We start from the raw sequence: 15096 nt of genomic DNA on the forward strand, positions 1-15096 counted from the left end.
GTGGTTGGAGGGAAGCTTCTGAATGGCAAAGATGTTTTTATTACAAATTATGTGAGCGGACTGCAGTTCCTCTTTAAAACTCAGCAGTCCGGAGAGACACGGAATATTCCCAGGTTTGGCAATGAAGGGTTAACGGGGTAAACTCTGCTAGAACGCGGCGTCACAAGGACGTCACCCAGAGAAGAATCAAAGCCTGAAACGTGTAATTTGGAAACCCGCTACCCCTACACTGTCCGTAATTATAGGCCTGAGGACAGGACAGACCTGCTACACGACTGCAGATCCATCCTGGGACACGCCCCCTCCGCACTCGCCCCGGACTGTCTGTATCCTAGCCGTGATTTATATTCCCAGACCGATATATGATGGGAATGGCACTCTCTGGATTGGGGCTCATTCACACCGATGGCGTTTCCCCAACGCAGCCCTGTACGCGAGAACAAGACAATCTGCTGTAGTCCTGTGGTTGTTGGTGTCTCTCTAAAAAATAAAATAAAAATAAATGCTGCATCTTTGTGCAGTGCGTTAGACACGCGGTAATGCAGTGAAAATCGCCGCAGCGCATGATGACATAAGGCTGCACGATTGAGATCGACCGACACTGAGATATCCAATCGGAGGCTGTAGGAGATCCAAGACACAAGAAGCCGATTGGTTGTGCTGCACGGCTCACAAGGGACAGGAAGAGCGCAGATGGACAGGGAGATGATCTTTCAGTCTGCTGCTTCTCCTTTGGCTCTCCAATCACAGGCTGGAGGAGGGGCTAGACCTGAAAGGGTTACTGAACTGCAGCCAGGTCGCCTCCCTCTGGCAGATAAAGCAGTAGGAATGTTATACGGCAATAGCGGTGTGGTGTGTCCTCCGCTGCGTATCCTCATCAGCAGGGCTGCCATCAATAATTATGGGGCCCCTTACACAGCTTAAGGCATGGGCCCCCTGGAGCAGAAGCAGAGAACCGGGGGGGGGGGGGGGGTGGGTGCTGCCGCCTAAAATTGAGAAGCCACGAATTTAAAAAAGAAATAAAGAATAAATATATATATATATATATATATATATATATATATATATATATATATATATATATATACACACACACATACACACATACACACACACTTACTTACTTACTATTATTATTTTTTTATAAAAAAGAAATTACAAAAAAAGGGGGGTTGCCATTCGGGACCTCTGGGCCCTTTAATAAAAAAAAAAAAGGGAGTTTCCTGTGTGTGTGTGTGTGTGTGTGTGTGTGACCCCTATAAAAAAAAATATAAAATTAAAAAAAAAAAAAAAGTGGGGGGGGGGGGGGTCGGTTGCCATCCTGGGCTCTGGGGACCTTAAAAAAAAAAAAAAAAAAAAAAAATTTTCTAACAAATAAATAAAAAAAGGGGGGGTTTCCATCAAGGGGCCCTGTAGGCCTCTGGGGACCTCCGGACCCCTAAAAAAAAAAGGGGGGGTTAAAGAGGGTTGCCATCCGGGCCCCTTACAGGTGTACTGCCTGTACCCCCCTGCTCATCAGTATTCCAGAATGTTCCCCGGGGGGGGGGGGGCGGCGCGTCTAGTACTCCAATAACCAGAGGAGTGTCCCGGTGTTATCAGAATGTGTGATGAAACGGAGGAGAAAAATGTTACCTGTGACTTCATGAAACTTTTTATATTTGTTGGGAAATCCGATACCGACGAGTGACTACCGGGTCAGGAATTTGATGGCAGAGAAAGACAACAAAGACGTTGTCTGATATCGGGTCGCACGTGAAATTGAAATGGGGCAACCTATTGGCAAAACTATGCAGGCCTAAGACACACCCCCTTAAAGGAGAATAATAAAAAAAAAAAAAAAAAAAAAGTTAAACCCACAAGGACATTCTTCCCCCCCCTTTTTTTTTTTTATACCAGTATTCCTTTTTATATTGGCTTTTGAAAGTTATAAATGCAACAATTTAGAAATTGGATGAAAGGTTTAGCTCTGGGAAACCCTTTTTGAAAGACAAATGGTGCATTTTATATACATCTATACAGCTCAGACCAACATGAGGAGGAAAGAAGGACAGAGGAACTTTGCTCGAAATCAGGGACAGTTGGGAGCTATGCAGTCACCCTGCACAAGGAGAGAGAGCAGAGCTGTGGGAGGGGCTCAGCAGGCTCCACCCACTACATGCGGAAAACTATAGGAAGGGCGGAGACCAGACCAGCCACCCTGCACAGGGAGAGAGAGCAGAGCTGTGGGAGGGGCCCAGCAAGCTCCACCTACTACACAAAATTACAGGAGGAGGAGGTGGAGACAAGACTAGTCACTCTGCACAAGGAGAGTGATCAGAGCTGTGGGAGGGGCTCAGGCTCCACCCACTACAGGTAGAAAACTTTAGGAAGGGGGCGGAGCCAAGACCAGTCACTCTGCACAAGGAGAGTGAGCAGAGTGGTGGGAGGGGCCAGACATGCTCCACCCACTACAGGCAGAAAACTACAGGAGGGGGCGGAGACGAGTCCCCCTGCACAAGGAGAGAGAGCAGCAGTGGGCGGTCTTTATTACAGGAAGTCTCACACTGGATTACTGCGCAGATCTGGAAGAAATACACAAAAAACACCGAGATTCTGGAAGAATACACACGATGATCCTGGAGTTCGGCATTAAAGGCACCTCTTCCAGCTGGATCATTGTTAGTGCCGCCCGCGGGATTGGTGCATTGCGCTCTGGCTGATGGTCCGCCTCATCAGCCTCGGCATTCCAGGCGCGGCGGGTACTGCCAGGGACTGTGTGCCAGCTCTAAGAGGCTTTTTGCAGGATGAGCCCTCCCTGTGAGTAATGACCGTATCGCTATCTGGGTGTGAGCACACTTGGATTCTTTGTGTTTGGCACCTCCACACCCAGCCTGACGGACAGAGTATTAAATATTAGCATTCTGCCAGGCTGTGCACATTTCATGGAAATATTCTACTGACGTAAGAAATGGACCAGGTATTTATTGCCTCTCACAGAGATCACAGGGCTCCCCCTGACAATGCCTTTATCTGCTTTTCTCTCCGGCGCCATCTTTGTTCAGGCATCTTCCAGGGTTACCATCTACTGAGATGGCGGCTCAGAGATGAAACAGTCATGTAGATCCTGCTGTTGTTTTCAGGACCGGTGCTCTCACTAGACGAACTAGGCAGCTGCCTAGGGCGCACTGCTGCCTAGGGAGCACCGCCACGGCTCGCTGACTTCTCAGTTAGCCTGGCCGGAGAACATGAGGAGGGGAGGCGCGGGGCATGAGGTCGGTAGAGAAGGTGGGCACAGCTGGGGAGGCAGAGAGGCGCAGGGCATGAGGTCAGAGCAGCAGAAGAGGTGGGCACAGCTGAGGCACGGGGCATGAGGTCAGCGCAGCAGAAGAGGTCGGCACAGCTGGGGAGGCGGGCACAGCTGGGGAGGCGGAGGAGGTGCCGGCCATGAGGTCAGCACAGCGGAGGAGGCGGGCACAGCTGGGAAGGCAGAGGAGGAACAGGGCATGAGGTCAGCACAGTGGAGGAGGCAGGCACAGCTGGGGAGGCGGACATAAAGCTAGCGCAGCGAAGGAGGCGGGCACAGTTGTATAGGCGGAGAAGGCGCCGGGCATGAGATCAGCGGAGGAGGTGAGCACAGCTGGGGAGGCAGAGGAGGTGCCGGTAATCTGCCGATATGGTTCCGGCTATCGTGAAAGTTCCTTTAAGGACTTGCCGACGGAAATCTCCGAACCTCGGCTGGCATCCAGGGCGATGTGGATTTTGAGGAAAGTGGCCAGTCAGCCTCCTGGCTCTCGCTACGCTCGCTCGGCCTCCTGGCTCTTTTTTTTTTTTTTTTTTTTTTTAACATCCTCCAATCCACGGGGATGTTAAAGAATGAGCCTGGATGCCGGGCGAGGTTCGGAGATTTCCGTCGGCAAGTTTGCGCCTGCGCAGTCCTTGAAGGAACTTTCCCATTAGGGGAACCTTAAGGACAAGTCACCGGGTATTGGGTCAGCGCAGCGGAGGAGGCGGGCACAGCTGGGGAGGCAGAGGAGATGCCAGGCATGAGATCAGCACAGCTGGGGAGGCGGGCACAGCTGGGGAGGCGGAGGAGGCACAGGGAAGGCTATAGCCGGCAACACTGATCACTGTATTCTGACAGCGGGGAAGTCTCCCCAGTACAATCGGTGCCGAACCTGACGCCCTAAGCAAATTGTCAAATTGAGAAGCGGGGGGGGGGGGGGGGGGTGACATGTCACATTAAAGTTGAGAAGCGGGGGAGGGGCTGTCGGAAATGACATCTTACATTAAAGTGAGAAGTGGGGGTGCTGGCTTCTTGCCTCTTCTCCCATGCAGCCAGCGAGTTGAGAAGCGGTGTGAGGCGCCGAAAAATTACTTCTCGCCAGGCGGGGCCTCAAGTAATTTGATGGGCCCTCCCCAGCTTTGCGGGGCCCTAAGCGGCTTGCATAGTGAGCCTATAGGGCGGATCGGCCCTGACTACAATAACTCGAAAGTGTGGATGGGGGAAATCGATTCCTTTTCAACCCGCTGATTGATGAAAAGCAGATGAATCCTGTACAGCCTGCCTTATATGTTACACAATCAGCAAGACTTTAAAAAGATTTCCCAAAAGTTCTCTCCCTCCCATATACAGTACTTAGGAAGTCAACTCTCACCCTCGGCTCATGAACAAACTTAAAACGTAATAATGTATTTTCCAATATTTAAAATTACAATCATGAGATGTCTAACCACTATCTGTTCCCTTTCAGCTACACAAAATTTCTCTGAAGAAGACCTTTAACAGGTCGAAACGTTCGTTAGAATTGTTTATATTCTGATGCATTTTTTTGATCGTATAAACACCATTTGTGTACCGTTTTACACACTCATGTAAACGCTGTTTGTGTACCTGCTATAACTCATGTTCCATCCATTGCGCCATCCCTCCTTGTTCCCATTTTTTACATGTGAATCAAATAAAATATATATTTTTTACTACATGGTTTAAACCTTTCTCTATCAGAGCTGCGCAACAACCCCATCTGGGAAAACTCTTTTTGTTATATTTTTCGGGGTGAGCAGCCCCATTCTCTCCACTTCAGTGTCCAGTCCTTTCTCTATATCTCGGCTCATGAACTTCCATTGAAGAGCTGGGGGCTGTTTCCAGCAATCGCCATCTTTATGAAGCTGCTTAATTATTTATGGATTGGCTAATGTTGTGAATTTTTAACCCGCGTGTAATTTTTTTTTTTTTTTTTTAGTGCCCTTTTTAAATATTCCCAAACAGCATGAGAGTTGCGGGGCGGTACCGTGCCTCATGCTGTCACCTCTTTATGCGATGACATCATTGCTTCTTTTAATAGATCCCACGCAGCGCAGTCGCCTTTCACCGGGGAGTGACTCAGGTTATGAGCCGTGTAAACTGGGACAGATAAAAGGGAATATTTAGACATTCAGGGACCTATTAACTTCATTCGAGCGCAGGAAGCGATTTACGGGGGGGGGGGGGGGGGGGCGTTTGTTATTTTTAACTTTCTTGTATTAAATCCTGAGTGCGTGATGTGTGGCCCTTTGGTGATGTCAGGGGCACCTGATGCCTCATGGGTTGATCATCACCGGTCATAAGGCTTTATGCACACGGGGTGTACAAGTTTTTTACAATGTAACTTGTGAGTGCATTTCAGCCCCCGGGAGACACAGCTGCAGAAAACAACTGCCAATAACCGTGATGGCGAACCTCGGCACCCCAGATGTTTTGGAACTACATTTCCCATGATGCTCATGCACTCTGCATCATGGAAAATGTAGTCCCAAAACATCTGGAGTGCCAAGGTTCGCTATCACTGGCCTATAATGATTGGCCGCACGCTAACTGTACATGGGCATATGGTGTGCTTGCGTGAACATGCGCAAGGGTGTAGCTCTCTGGATGCGCGCGAACCACGTGTAGGGATTGGCACTAGGTTCTCATCTATGTGGCTGCGGGTGATCCATTTTTCAGGCTCGTTTCGTGCTGCGTTTTCCAGTGCATGCTGTTTTCACGCATTATTTTTTTTTATTTATTTTTTCCGGTTTTACCAAATTGTAAATAGCTGGTTAAGGAGCGGGCCGGGAAGCCACCCATCACATTCTTAACTGCTTGCGGACCAGCCGCCGCAGTTATTTAGGGGCAGGTTGGCTCCGCTGGGCGAACCGTCGTTGCTGTACGCCGGTTGCTTGAAGCGGGCTAGCAGGCGCAAACACGCTGCGTCGCGGGGGTGCCAATGCTCGTGACGGGTGGTCGGGAGTGATTTGCAGGCACGAGAGGCAGAACTCCAGCCCAATGACCGGGCCATTTTTTGCGATTTGCCACTGCGTTGCTTTGACAATTACACGGTTGGGCGGGGTTGTACCCAAACAAAATTCAAAATTGACGTGTTTTTTTTTTTTTTTTTTTTTTTTTTTTTACCCACAAAGCTTTTTTTTTACACGCCAAAATGTAAAAAAAAAAGGCGTGGGGATAAGGGCCTCTTCCCCACAACTCTGGCCAGTGGTTGTGGGGGTCTACAGGCAGGGGGATTATCGGAATCTGGAAGCTCCCATTACCCCAGATCCTGGCCCCCTCCATATGTGAATGGTCATGGAGTACATAGTACCCTTACACTTTCACCCAAAAAGTATAAAAAGTGAGTTTTTGACAGCTGATGATTCACGGAGCGATTTTGCGGCGGTTTGCGTTTTTCCACAGTAAATGTATTCTTGTGCGCGTTTTTCTGCATGCTAGCATAGCTATTCATTACTTTGGGCAGCAGTATGCCGGGTTGGAAAATGCATTTGCACTTTATATTGTATGGGGTGTCGCTGTGTATTTGGAAATGTACCCGGTCAGATTTGGTAACCTGAACTACAATTGTTCAATGGAATTATTATTATATTTTTCCATCCTTGGCACCTGTTGAGCTTATTGGACTGTTGATGGGGGTTATGGTTCCCCCCGCCACCTGTATGAGCCAAAGACACAACCTTGTTTTTGTAGCAGGAATTTGTCTTTCAGGAATCCCACTAATGTTCTTTCATCTCTTCTCCTCTACAGGGCAAATCCATCGCGCAGACGGGCCGCAGCAAGCTGCAGAATCAAAGGGCCGGCCTGAACAATCAGATCCTGAAAGCCATGCGGATGAGGGCCGGAGCTGAGAACCTCCTGAGGTACGTTCCCATCCATTCAGCCACAGAATGGGCCCTTTGTTCTTAGGGGGGGCCCGGTGATCCGAGATTCCCACAGAGGATTCCCAAACAGATGCGGCTCGCTAATGAACACAAAGAGACAAGCTGTGATTGTAGCAGCGGGTCACGCTCAGGTTACCATACCCTCCCCGCGCAGCTCCGGTGACGGCTCCAGTGTGCCCACCGCTCAGGGAAGAGATGAAGAACTTTCTTCATACCCATTAGTATGTTTGTTAAAAAGCTGGTCCACCCTGAACCACCTGACAGTCTTCTTCTGACCTTCTGCTATCACTATTATTGAGATCCCTGTGCCGAGTACCCGGGTCTGTACACCTGCTGTGCCCATTATGAGGGGTTCCCACCATCCCTGTGCTGAGTCTCCGGGTCTGTACACCTGCTGTGCCCATTATGAGGGGTTCCCACCATCCCTGTGCTGAGTTCCCGGGTCTGTACACCTGCTGTGCCCATTATGAGGGGTTCCCACCATCGCTGTGCCCATTATGAGGGGTTCCCACCATCCCTGTGCTGAGTCTCCGGGTCTGTACACCTGCTGTGCCCATTATGAGGGGTTCCCACCATCCCTGTGCTGAGTTCCAGGTCTGTACACCTTCTGTGCCCATAATGAGGGGTTCCCGCCATCGCTGTGCCCATTATGAGGGGTTCCCACCATCCCTGTGCTGAGTACCTGGGTCTGTACACCTGCTGTGCCCATTATGAGGGGTTCTCACCATCCCTGTGCTGAGTTCCAGGTCTGTACACCTGCTGTGCCCATAATGAGTGGTTCCCACCATCCCTGTGCTGAGTCTCCGGGTCTGTACACCTGCTGTGCCCATTATGAGGGTTCCCACCATCCCTGTGCTGAGTTCCTGGGTCTGTACACCTGCTGTGCCCATTATGAGGGGTTCGCACCATCCCTGTGCTGAGTTCTCTGGTCTGTACCACTGGCTGTGCCCATTATAGTTAGTTCTTACCATCCCTGCACTGGGTCCGCTCTTAAATAAACTCACCTAATGGGGTGACAACGATGCAGCACTGCTCCTAGATTTAGAGCCGTTGGCTATCCGTTTTTTTTCTAGCAACCACTGATTGGTTGCTAGAGGTTGCAACACATCATCTCTTCACTGCAGAGGGGCATGATATACATGCTGCCTTTATTTACATATGAATTCCGTCGGCCTCAGCTATTTACATATGAATGCTGCCGATATTTACATATGAATGCTCCCGTTATTTACATATTAATGACGGTTATTTTACATGTAAACACAGGGTCTGCAGGTGAGTCATCTGTACACAACAATAGGGCAGAGCTGGGCAGCATTAGTAGCAGCACTTCACACTGAGATATCAGGACACAGCACATGACAAAAACTTCAAAGTACAAGGGAATTTAAACTGGGATAGTTGGCAAGTATGAGGCAGCTATAAAACTGTTGCACAACCAATATACACTCACTGTACTCAGGGCTGTTTTTAAAACAGGGAAAAAGGGGCAGCTGGCCTGGCCTGGGCCCTGTCATTGTTGTGGGGCCCAGGCCAGGCCAGCTGCCCCTTTTTCCCTGTTTTAAAAACAGCCCTGAGTACAGTGAGTGTATATTGGTTGTGCAACAGTTTTATAGCATCTACAACCTATGGGACAGTTTTTTATTTATTTTATTATGCTAGTAATGGCGGCAATCAACAACTTATAGCGGGGCTGCTATATTGCGGAGGACATTTGGACACTGACTCTTTCTGGGGACAAGTGACACTATTACAGTGATCAGTGCTACAAAATATGCACTGTCACTACTAATAACGCTGGCTGGGAAGGGGGTTAACATCAGGGGTGATCAAAGGGTTCCACATGACCAGAGAGGATTCCCTCAGACAAACCTTTCCGGAGGTCAAGTGTTTAAGTCAGGACAGTGACTGGCCGCTGTGCTTTGTTTCGCTTCTATGGACTTATTTACGGTCCTCTTGCCTTGGTGGTCCTAGACTGTGAAAGAGACAATCACCCTGTTGTGATTTGTCTCTGCCCCCCCCCCCTTTTTCCTTTTTCTATTGGAACTCATAAAAGCACTACATGGTACTTAAGTCGTCTCTTCTGACGCCCCCTTGTCTGAGGGAATCCTCCATTGTCTGAGGGAATCCTCCATTGTCATGTGGACGGCTTTGTAGATTAAAGTGGACCTGTGCATCAGCGGCCTCCTTCTGCAACAGCTGCACATGCTCTTCTCCTCTTTGCTGGCCGGCTATGGGAGTGAGGAGAAAAGTTCAGGTATGTGAACTACAGAACTCCCTCCCCCTCCATTGTGACACTCAAAGGCTAATGAAAAAATTCCAGGCATTGTTTCACATCATCTGAACTTTTTTTTACAAACTGTATATGTACAACGCCAGGATTTCCTCATTCTGAAACAAAATTCTCTTTTCTAAGTCCAAGTGAATCTGTGGCAAAGTTTCCTTTACTGGAGATTTTGCCAATAACATCACTTCCTGTTGCAGGCTGACAACGCTAAGCCACTGCCTTGCAATGGGCAGCCGCGTTGTCAGCCTGCTGTGTGTGAGCTGCCCAGTGCCGGGACATCCAGACTGCGCCCCCCCCCCTTCCCTTAGGGTGGCCCCATCCTGCCAATAACATCACTTCCTGTTGCAGGCTGACAACGCTAAGCCACTGCCTTGCAATGGGCAGCCGCGTTGTCAGCCTGCTGTGTGTGAGCTGCCCAGTGCCGGGACATCCAGACTGCGCCCCCCCCCCCCTTCCCTTAGGGTTAGGGTGGCCCCATCCCTGCAATAAACACCCAGGGCAGCCGCCTCCTCCTGCCCACCCCTTGTCCTGGCCCTGCTGCTGCCTATCGGCACAGACGGCCCAACGGCCAAGTAACCTGGTTCAGCTGTAGGTCAGTGCGATTTCAGCTGTGACTTGGCTGGCATCTGTGCGACTTCATGCACAAATGTCTGTGCAACTTAAATCGCAAAAAACGGGTGCAGGAAGCCTTTTTTTTTTTTTCCAAATCGGTGCGGCACTGCAAAATCTTAGTCGCACCGATTTGACCAGTTCCATTGCCGACAATAAGGTGCAACTTGTCATGCAAATTTTGGATTTGTCAAATTGCATGACAAGTTGCACCGGTGTCTCCAATGTTTTGCAATGATAACCATTTTATATATGTGTGACTAAGAAGTCGTACCTGAATGTTATTCAATGCAATTTGTGTGCAGCAGTTTTCCATTATCACTGGTCAAAGCCAAAGTTGGATCCAAGCTGCACCCATCCAAAGTTGCACTCCAAAGGCGGAGCATACGCCGGAGTTTATTATCTCGGCATCAAGCTGAGCTTGTGCAGCTCGGCGTGAACAGACGGGTAAGAAACTATAATGCAGAAGAGACATGCGGCAATGGTGGAACTATCGGCGTTGCAAAGGTTGCACTTGTGAACGGGCCCTGGTGTTCCGCCACCATGGGGGGGGGGGGGGGGGCTGCAGAACATGTGAAAGGGTCCCGTTGCTGTGAATTCAAAATGGTGCGATTTCCTTGCGACTTGCTTTTGTGTCCCTTTTTACTTGAGTCACATTGGGCCTGGTGACAGGGGTGAAGGGCCCCGGGATCAGTGGGAAGGGCCTTGAGAATGATGGAAAGGCCCCTCATGGTTTCTTGCACCGGGGCCTTCAAGGTTCTAGTTACGCCTGTGACCAGGGCCGCTGATATAAATCACGGGGCCCCGTACAGCCTACCTGACGGGGCCCCCTTTAGCTCCACCCCTGGTCCCTGCTTCAGCTCCACCCCTGGCCCCTCTCCAGATGCCATATTGTGCTGAAGACAGTGCCTCCCATGCCATCAATGGCATAATGCCATTGGCCGCATGGGTAGCACTGTCTGCAGGTAGCACATGCGTTGGGCCATAACGCATGTGTTACCTGCTGACAGTGCCACCCATGCGGCCAATGCCATATTGTTCTGCAGACAGTGCCACCCATGACGCTAATGCCATAACGCAATATGGCATTGGCCGCATGGGTGGCACTGTCAGCAGGTAACACGTGCGTTATGGCATTAGCGTCATGGGTGGTACTGTCAGCAGATGGCACATGGAATTAGCATCATGCTGTGACATAGAGGGTTGCTTTACTAAAACTGGAGAATACAAAATCTGGTGCAGCTGTGCATGGCAGCCAATCGGCTGCTACCTTCAGCTTGTTCTATTAAGCTTTGGCAATAAAACCTGGAAGCTGATTGGTTTCTATGTAGAGCTGCATCAGATTTTGCACTCTCCAGTCTTAGTAAATCATCCCTGTAGTATATCGCAATTGCATTAAAATCCTGCCTGTTCACTATTTTTTATTTTTATTTCAAAAGTTCAACATTGTAGTGCAATGCACAGGATCAGCCGTCACCCCTCTGTCATCCCGATTCACACATTGTCATTGAGTATCTGTCTGCCTTGTTGTAGGAAGTATCGGCTGTGTGCTACCTCATTCACAAATGTGAGCGACATCCAAGCTTTGCGTCCTGAAGTTCAGGTTTCAGGAAAGGCAGGAACACTATTCACACAGGGGGTGGTATAAGCAAGCAAATGAGTTGCAGTTTTTACCACCCCCCCCCCCCCCCCCGGCCGCCTACCGGATAAAAGGCGATGCAGCTGCTCGGGGCTGTACACATGTCAAGGCTGAAGGTATCACCGAACAAGACCGCATCGCAACCACGTGTAATGCGCCCCATTCGCCCGGCTGTGAGTGGCCATTTTCAGGGTTTAAATGGGTGAAAATGAAGTACCTCTTCACCACCTGTCAAGCAATGGGGTCACAACGCCTCACGGGTTTCGCCGCGTTTTGGAATCAAGGCGATTCCGCCCAGGATTCAAATCGCCTAGGTGTACACACGACCGTTATTCATGTCATGGAAATAAACAATGTTTTTCTCGACGTGATTTGTCCAGATTCCTCTCAAACCTGCCTTGCATACACACGGTTGTGAAAAAAATTGCTGTGCCACGCCGCTGGGGGGGTTTGTTTGCTGCTCCCCAAAGAATTACCCATCAGCCACCACTGAGAGCTGTCCATTCATTCCAATGGGCATGGCGTATTGGGAGCGCCAAATACAGCGCTCCCAACCCGCCCCAAAGATGCTGCTTGCAGGACTTTTCGGAACGTCCCACAAACGCATCGCCCCAGTGTGAAAAGTCGCACCTGAATGAATGGGACGCGGTTTTCAGGGGCTTAGCGGAGACTATTTCCAGCGCTGAAGCCCCTGAAACCCCCCCCCCCCCCCCAGTATGAAAGGGGTCTTACAACCCCTTTAATCCCATTGTGGAATAAAAAGGTAAAAATGTGGAGAGCGCCTCCAACATTCTTCTCGGTTCAGGTGCCCCAGAGGTGACTCCGAACCTAAAACAATGTACTAATTATTTCCTCTCTCTCTCTGCAGGGCCTCCACCAACAACAAAGTCCGAGAGCAAGTCCTCCTGGAGCTCAGCTACGTCAACTCCAACCTGCAGGTGCTGAAGGAAGAGCTGGAGAGGCTGAACATATCGGTGGAGGTGTACCAACACACAGAGTAAGTGTGCTCAATGGGTCATGGGGGGGGGGGGGGGGGGGGGCTAAGGGTTAAAGGGAAAACTCAACAACCCCCCAAACCATCATTCCATCATCTATTCCATCCAGCTGTGTTATAAAAAGCCTCCCAGATATTGATAATATAACAAAATGTATATAATGTATTGCAAGCAGATTGAGTAATAAAACCAATTCTGATTCACTCATAAGACAGTAAAGGGTCCATTTATATAAAAAAAATAAAGATTGCATAGCCATTCTTCCAGCGAATCTGCATGTCGCTTTTGAGCGTTTCTGCTGTGATGTTTGCATTTATTTTTTTTGCTGCAATTTGCGGGTTTTTATATTTAATAATTTTTTATTTTTTTTTATTTTTTTATTTATTAAATAAAAAATTTCATAGCCATTCTTCCAGCGAATCTGAATGTACATTCATTCTGTGTGAATTGGGCAAAAAAATATTTTATTCTTTATTTTTAGGCTATTTTTACTTCAACATTCTTTTATTATGGGAAGTAGTAAAATGCCACATAAGGCTCTCTTCGCACCTATGCTTGTTGCTTTTGAGCATTTCTGCAGTGCTTTTTGCTGTGAGAGATAATATATATATATATATATATATATATATATATATATATATATATATATATATATATATATATATATATATATATATATATATATATATATATATATATATATATATATATATATATATATATATATATATATATATATATAATATTATTAGGGCTGTTACTGATCAAAATGTTTCTGTTCGATTAATCGTTTTTTTTTTTTTTTTTTTTTAATCGACTAATTTCAATTAATTATAACGCACATACAGATCCAACTACTTTTAGCTGATCTCCTTGCAGGCTGATTCCCAATGCAGCTACCAACTACTGGAAAATGGATAGCAGGATACAAAAAACACACAAAGGCAGCGCTCAATGGGAATAGCATTAAAACTTTTATAGTCTTCAAGTAGGTAACCAAATAAATATTGCACTGGAGATAAAATCGATGTAGCTACATAAACTGTAAAAATGGTGCGAGTAATACCAAACTGTACCAAAAGCAGTCATAAAAACATGTAGCCAAGTATGATACTGGTATAAAAATGTGTACAACGATACCACTGCTGAATCCAGATGAGGAGAGGTTCACATCAGTCCGTCGGCATTTAGATGTCCCGTGAAGGGAACTATCACAACTCCCAGTGGATGGCTGTAGAATCCCAGGTTGATAGAGGGAAGTGTAACAGCCCTTGCGTGTGGCAGATAGTAAGGTCCCTCATTGGACAATCGAAGGAGAATGAAAACTCCTCCTACAAGCATTAACCAAACACTGCTATATACTTCTGATGAGAAAAGGTATTTAGCAGTTTATATTTAGTAAAATAATTGCATTTCTATGTTCTGTGTACTGTGGGAGACCGGATATGGTGACTGCAGGGTCCCTGGGTTTAGTAACACTTTAATGGCGCCCCCAAATGCAGGTTGCAAACGCACAGCACTGGTTTGCATGGTCCAGAAGTACAATACAATGCAATTGCAACGAGTTTCCAAAAGTAGTGCACACACTATTTTTATGCCGTGTACACACAATCGGTCAGATGGACTTTTTTCATCAGAAAAACCAATCGTGTGTGTGTGGGCCCCATCTGACTTTTTTCCATCGGTGTAAAAAAAATAGAACATGTTTTAAATTTTTCAGATATGGGGGGGGGGGGGGGGGGGACGATGGGAAATTCCGATCATTGGTGTGGAACTCCATCGGAGAAAAATCCACGCATGCTCCGAATCAAGTCGACGCATGCTCGGAAGCATTGAACTTTTTCCGGCTTGTCGTAGCGCTTTACGTCACCGCATTTTGGATGGTCGGGATTTAGTCTGATCGTTTGTAGGCAAGACTGATGAAAGGCAGCTTCATCAGAATTCCGACGGAAAATTCCATCGGATTTTATCCCATCGGAAATCCAATCGTGTGTACACGGCATTAGTGCCGTGCAATTTTTTTTTTAGTCCGGTGCAGTTTCAGCCCATTCAAAATGAATGGACTGAAATCGCACAGAACTGAACATGAATCGCACAGGAATGCTGTGAACCGGACCTTAGGGAAAAGGAGGTACTATAATGCAAATAACATGGGAAATCTACATTGATCGTAGCAACCAATGAGAGTGCGGCTTACGTTTTTTCCTCTCCCAGTTTAGCAAATGTTTGCAGGATCCTGATTGGCTGCTATGAATACTTTGTCTGATTTTTTTCTTTTTTTTCTCTTTTTTTTTTCTCTTGCACATTTTTATAATAACCGAGTAGAGAAGGCTTTACATCACCATAGAGTGAGCTTCATGTCGCCGCAACCACACAGCGCAGGAATCCATAGAAAGGGG

At 47.9% G+C, this 15096-nt stretch overlaps 1 protein-coding gene across 1 annotated transcript in view; it reads left to right on the forward strand.

The window, feature by feature from the left end:
* RHPN2 (rhophilin Rho GTPase binding protein 2) overlaps positions 1 to 15096 on the forward strand; it is an 87291-nt gene that overhangs the window by 28868 nt on the left and 43327 nt on the right. The window contains exons 2-3 of the mRNA XM_040329450.1: positions 7034 to 7146; positions 12571 to 12699. Of these exons, the coding sequence (XP_040185384.1) occupies positions 7034 to 7146; positions 12571 to 12699 (242 nt within the window). The remainder of the gene's footprint in view (positions 1 to 7033; positions 7147 to 12570; positions 12700 to 15096) is intronic.

Source organism: Rana temporaria, chromosome 11, assembly GCF_905171775.1.
Source record: "Rana temporaria chromosome 11, aRanTem1.1, whole genome shotgun sequence".
Lineage (NCBI taxonomy): Eukaryota > Metazoa > Chordata > Amphibia > Anura > Ranidae > Rana > Rana temporaria.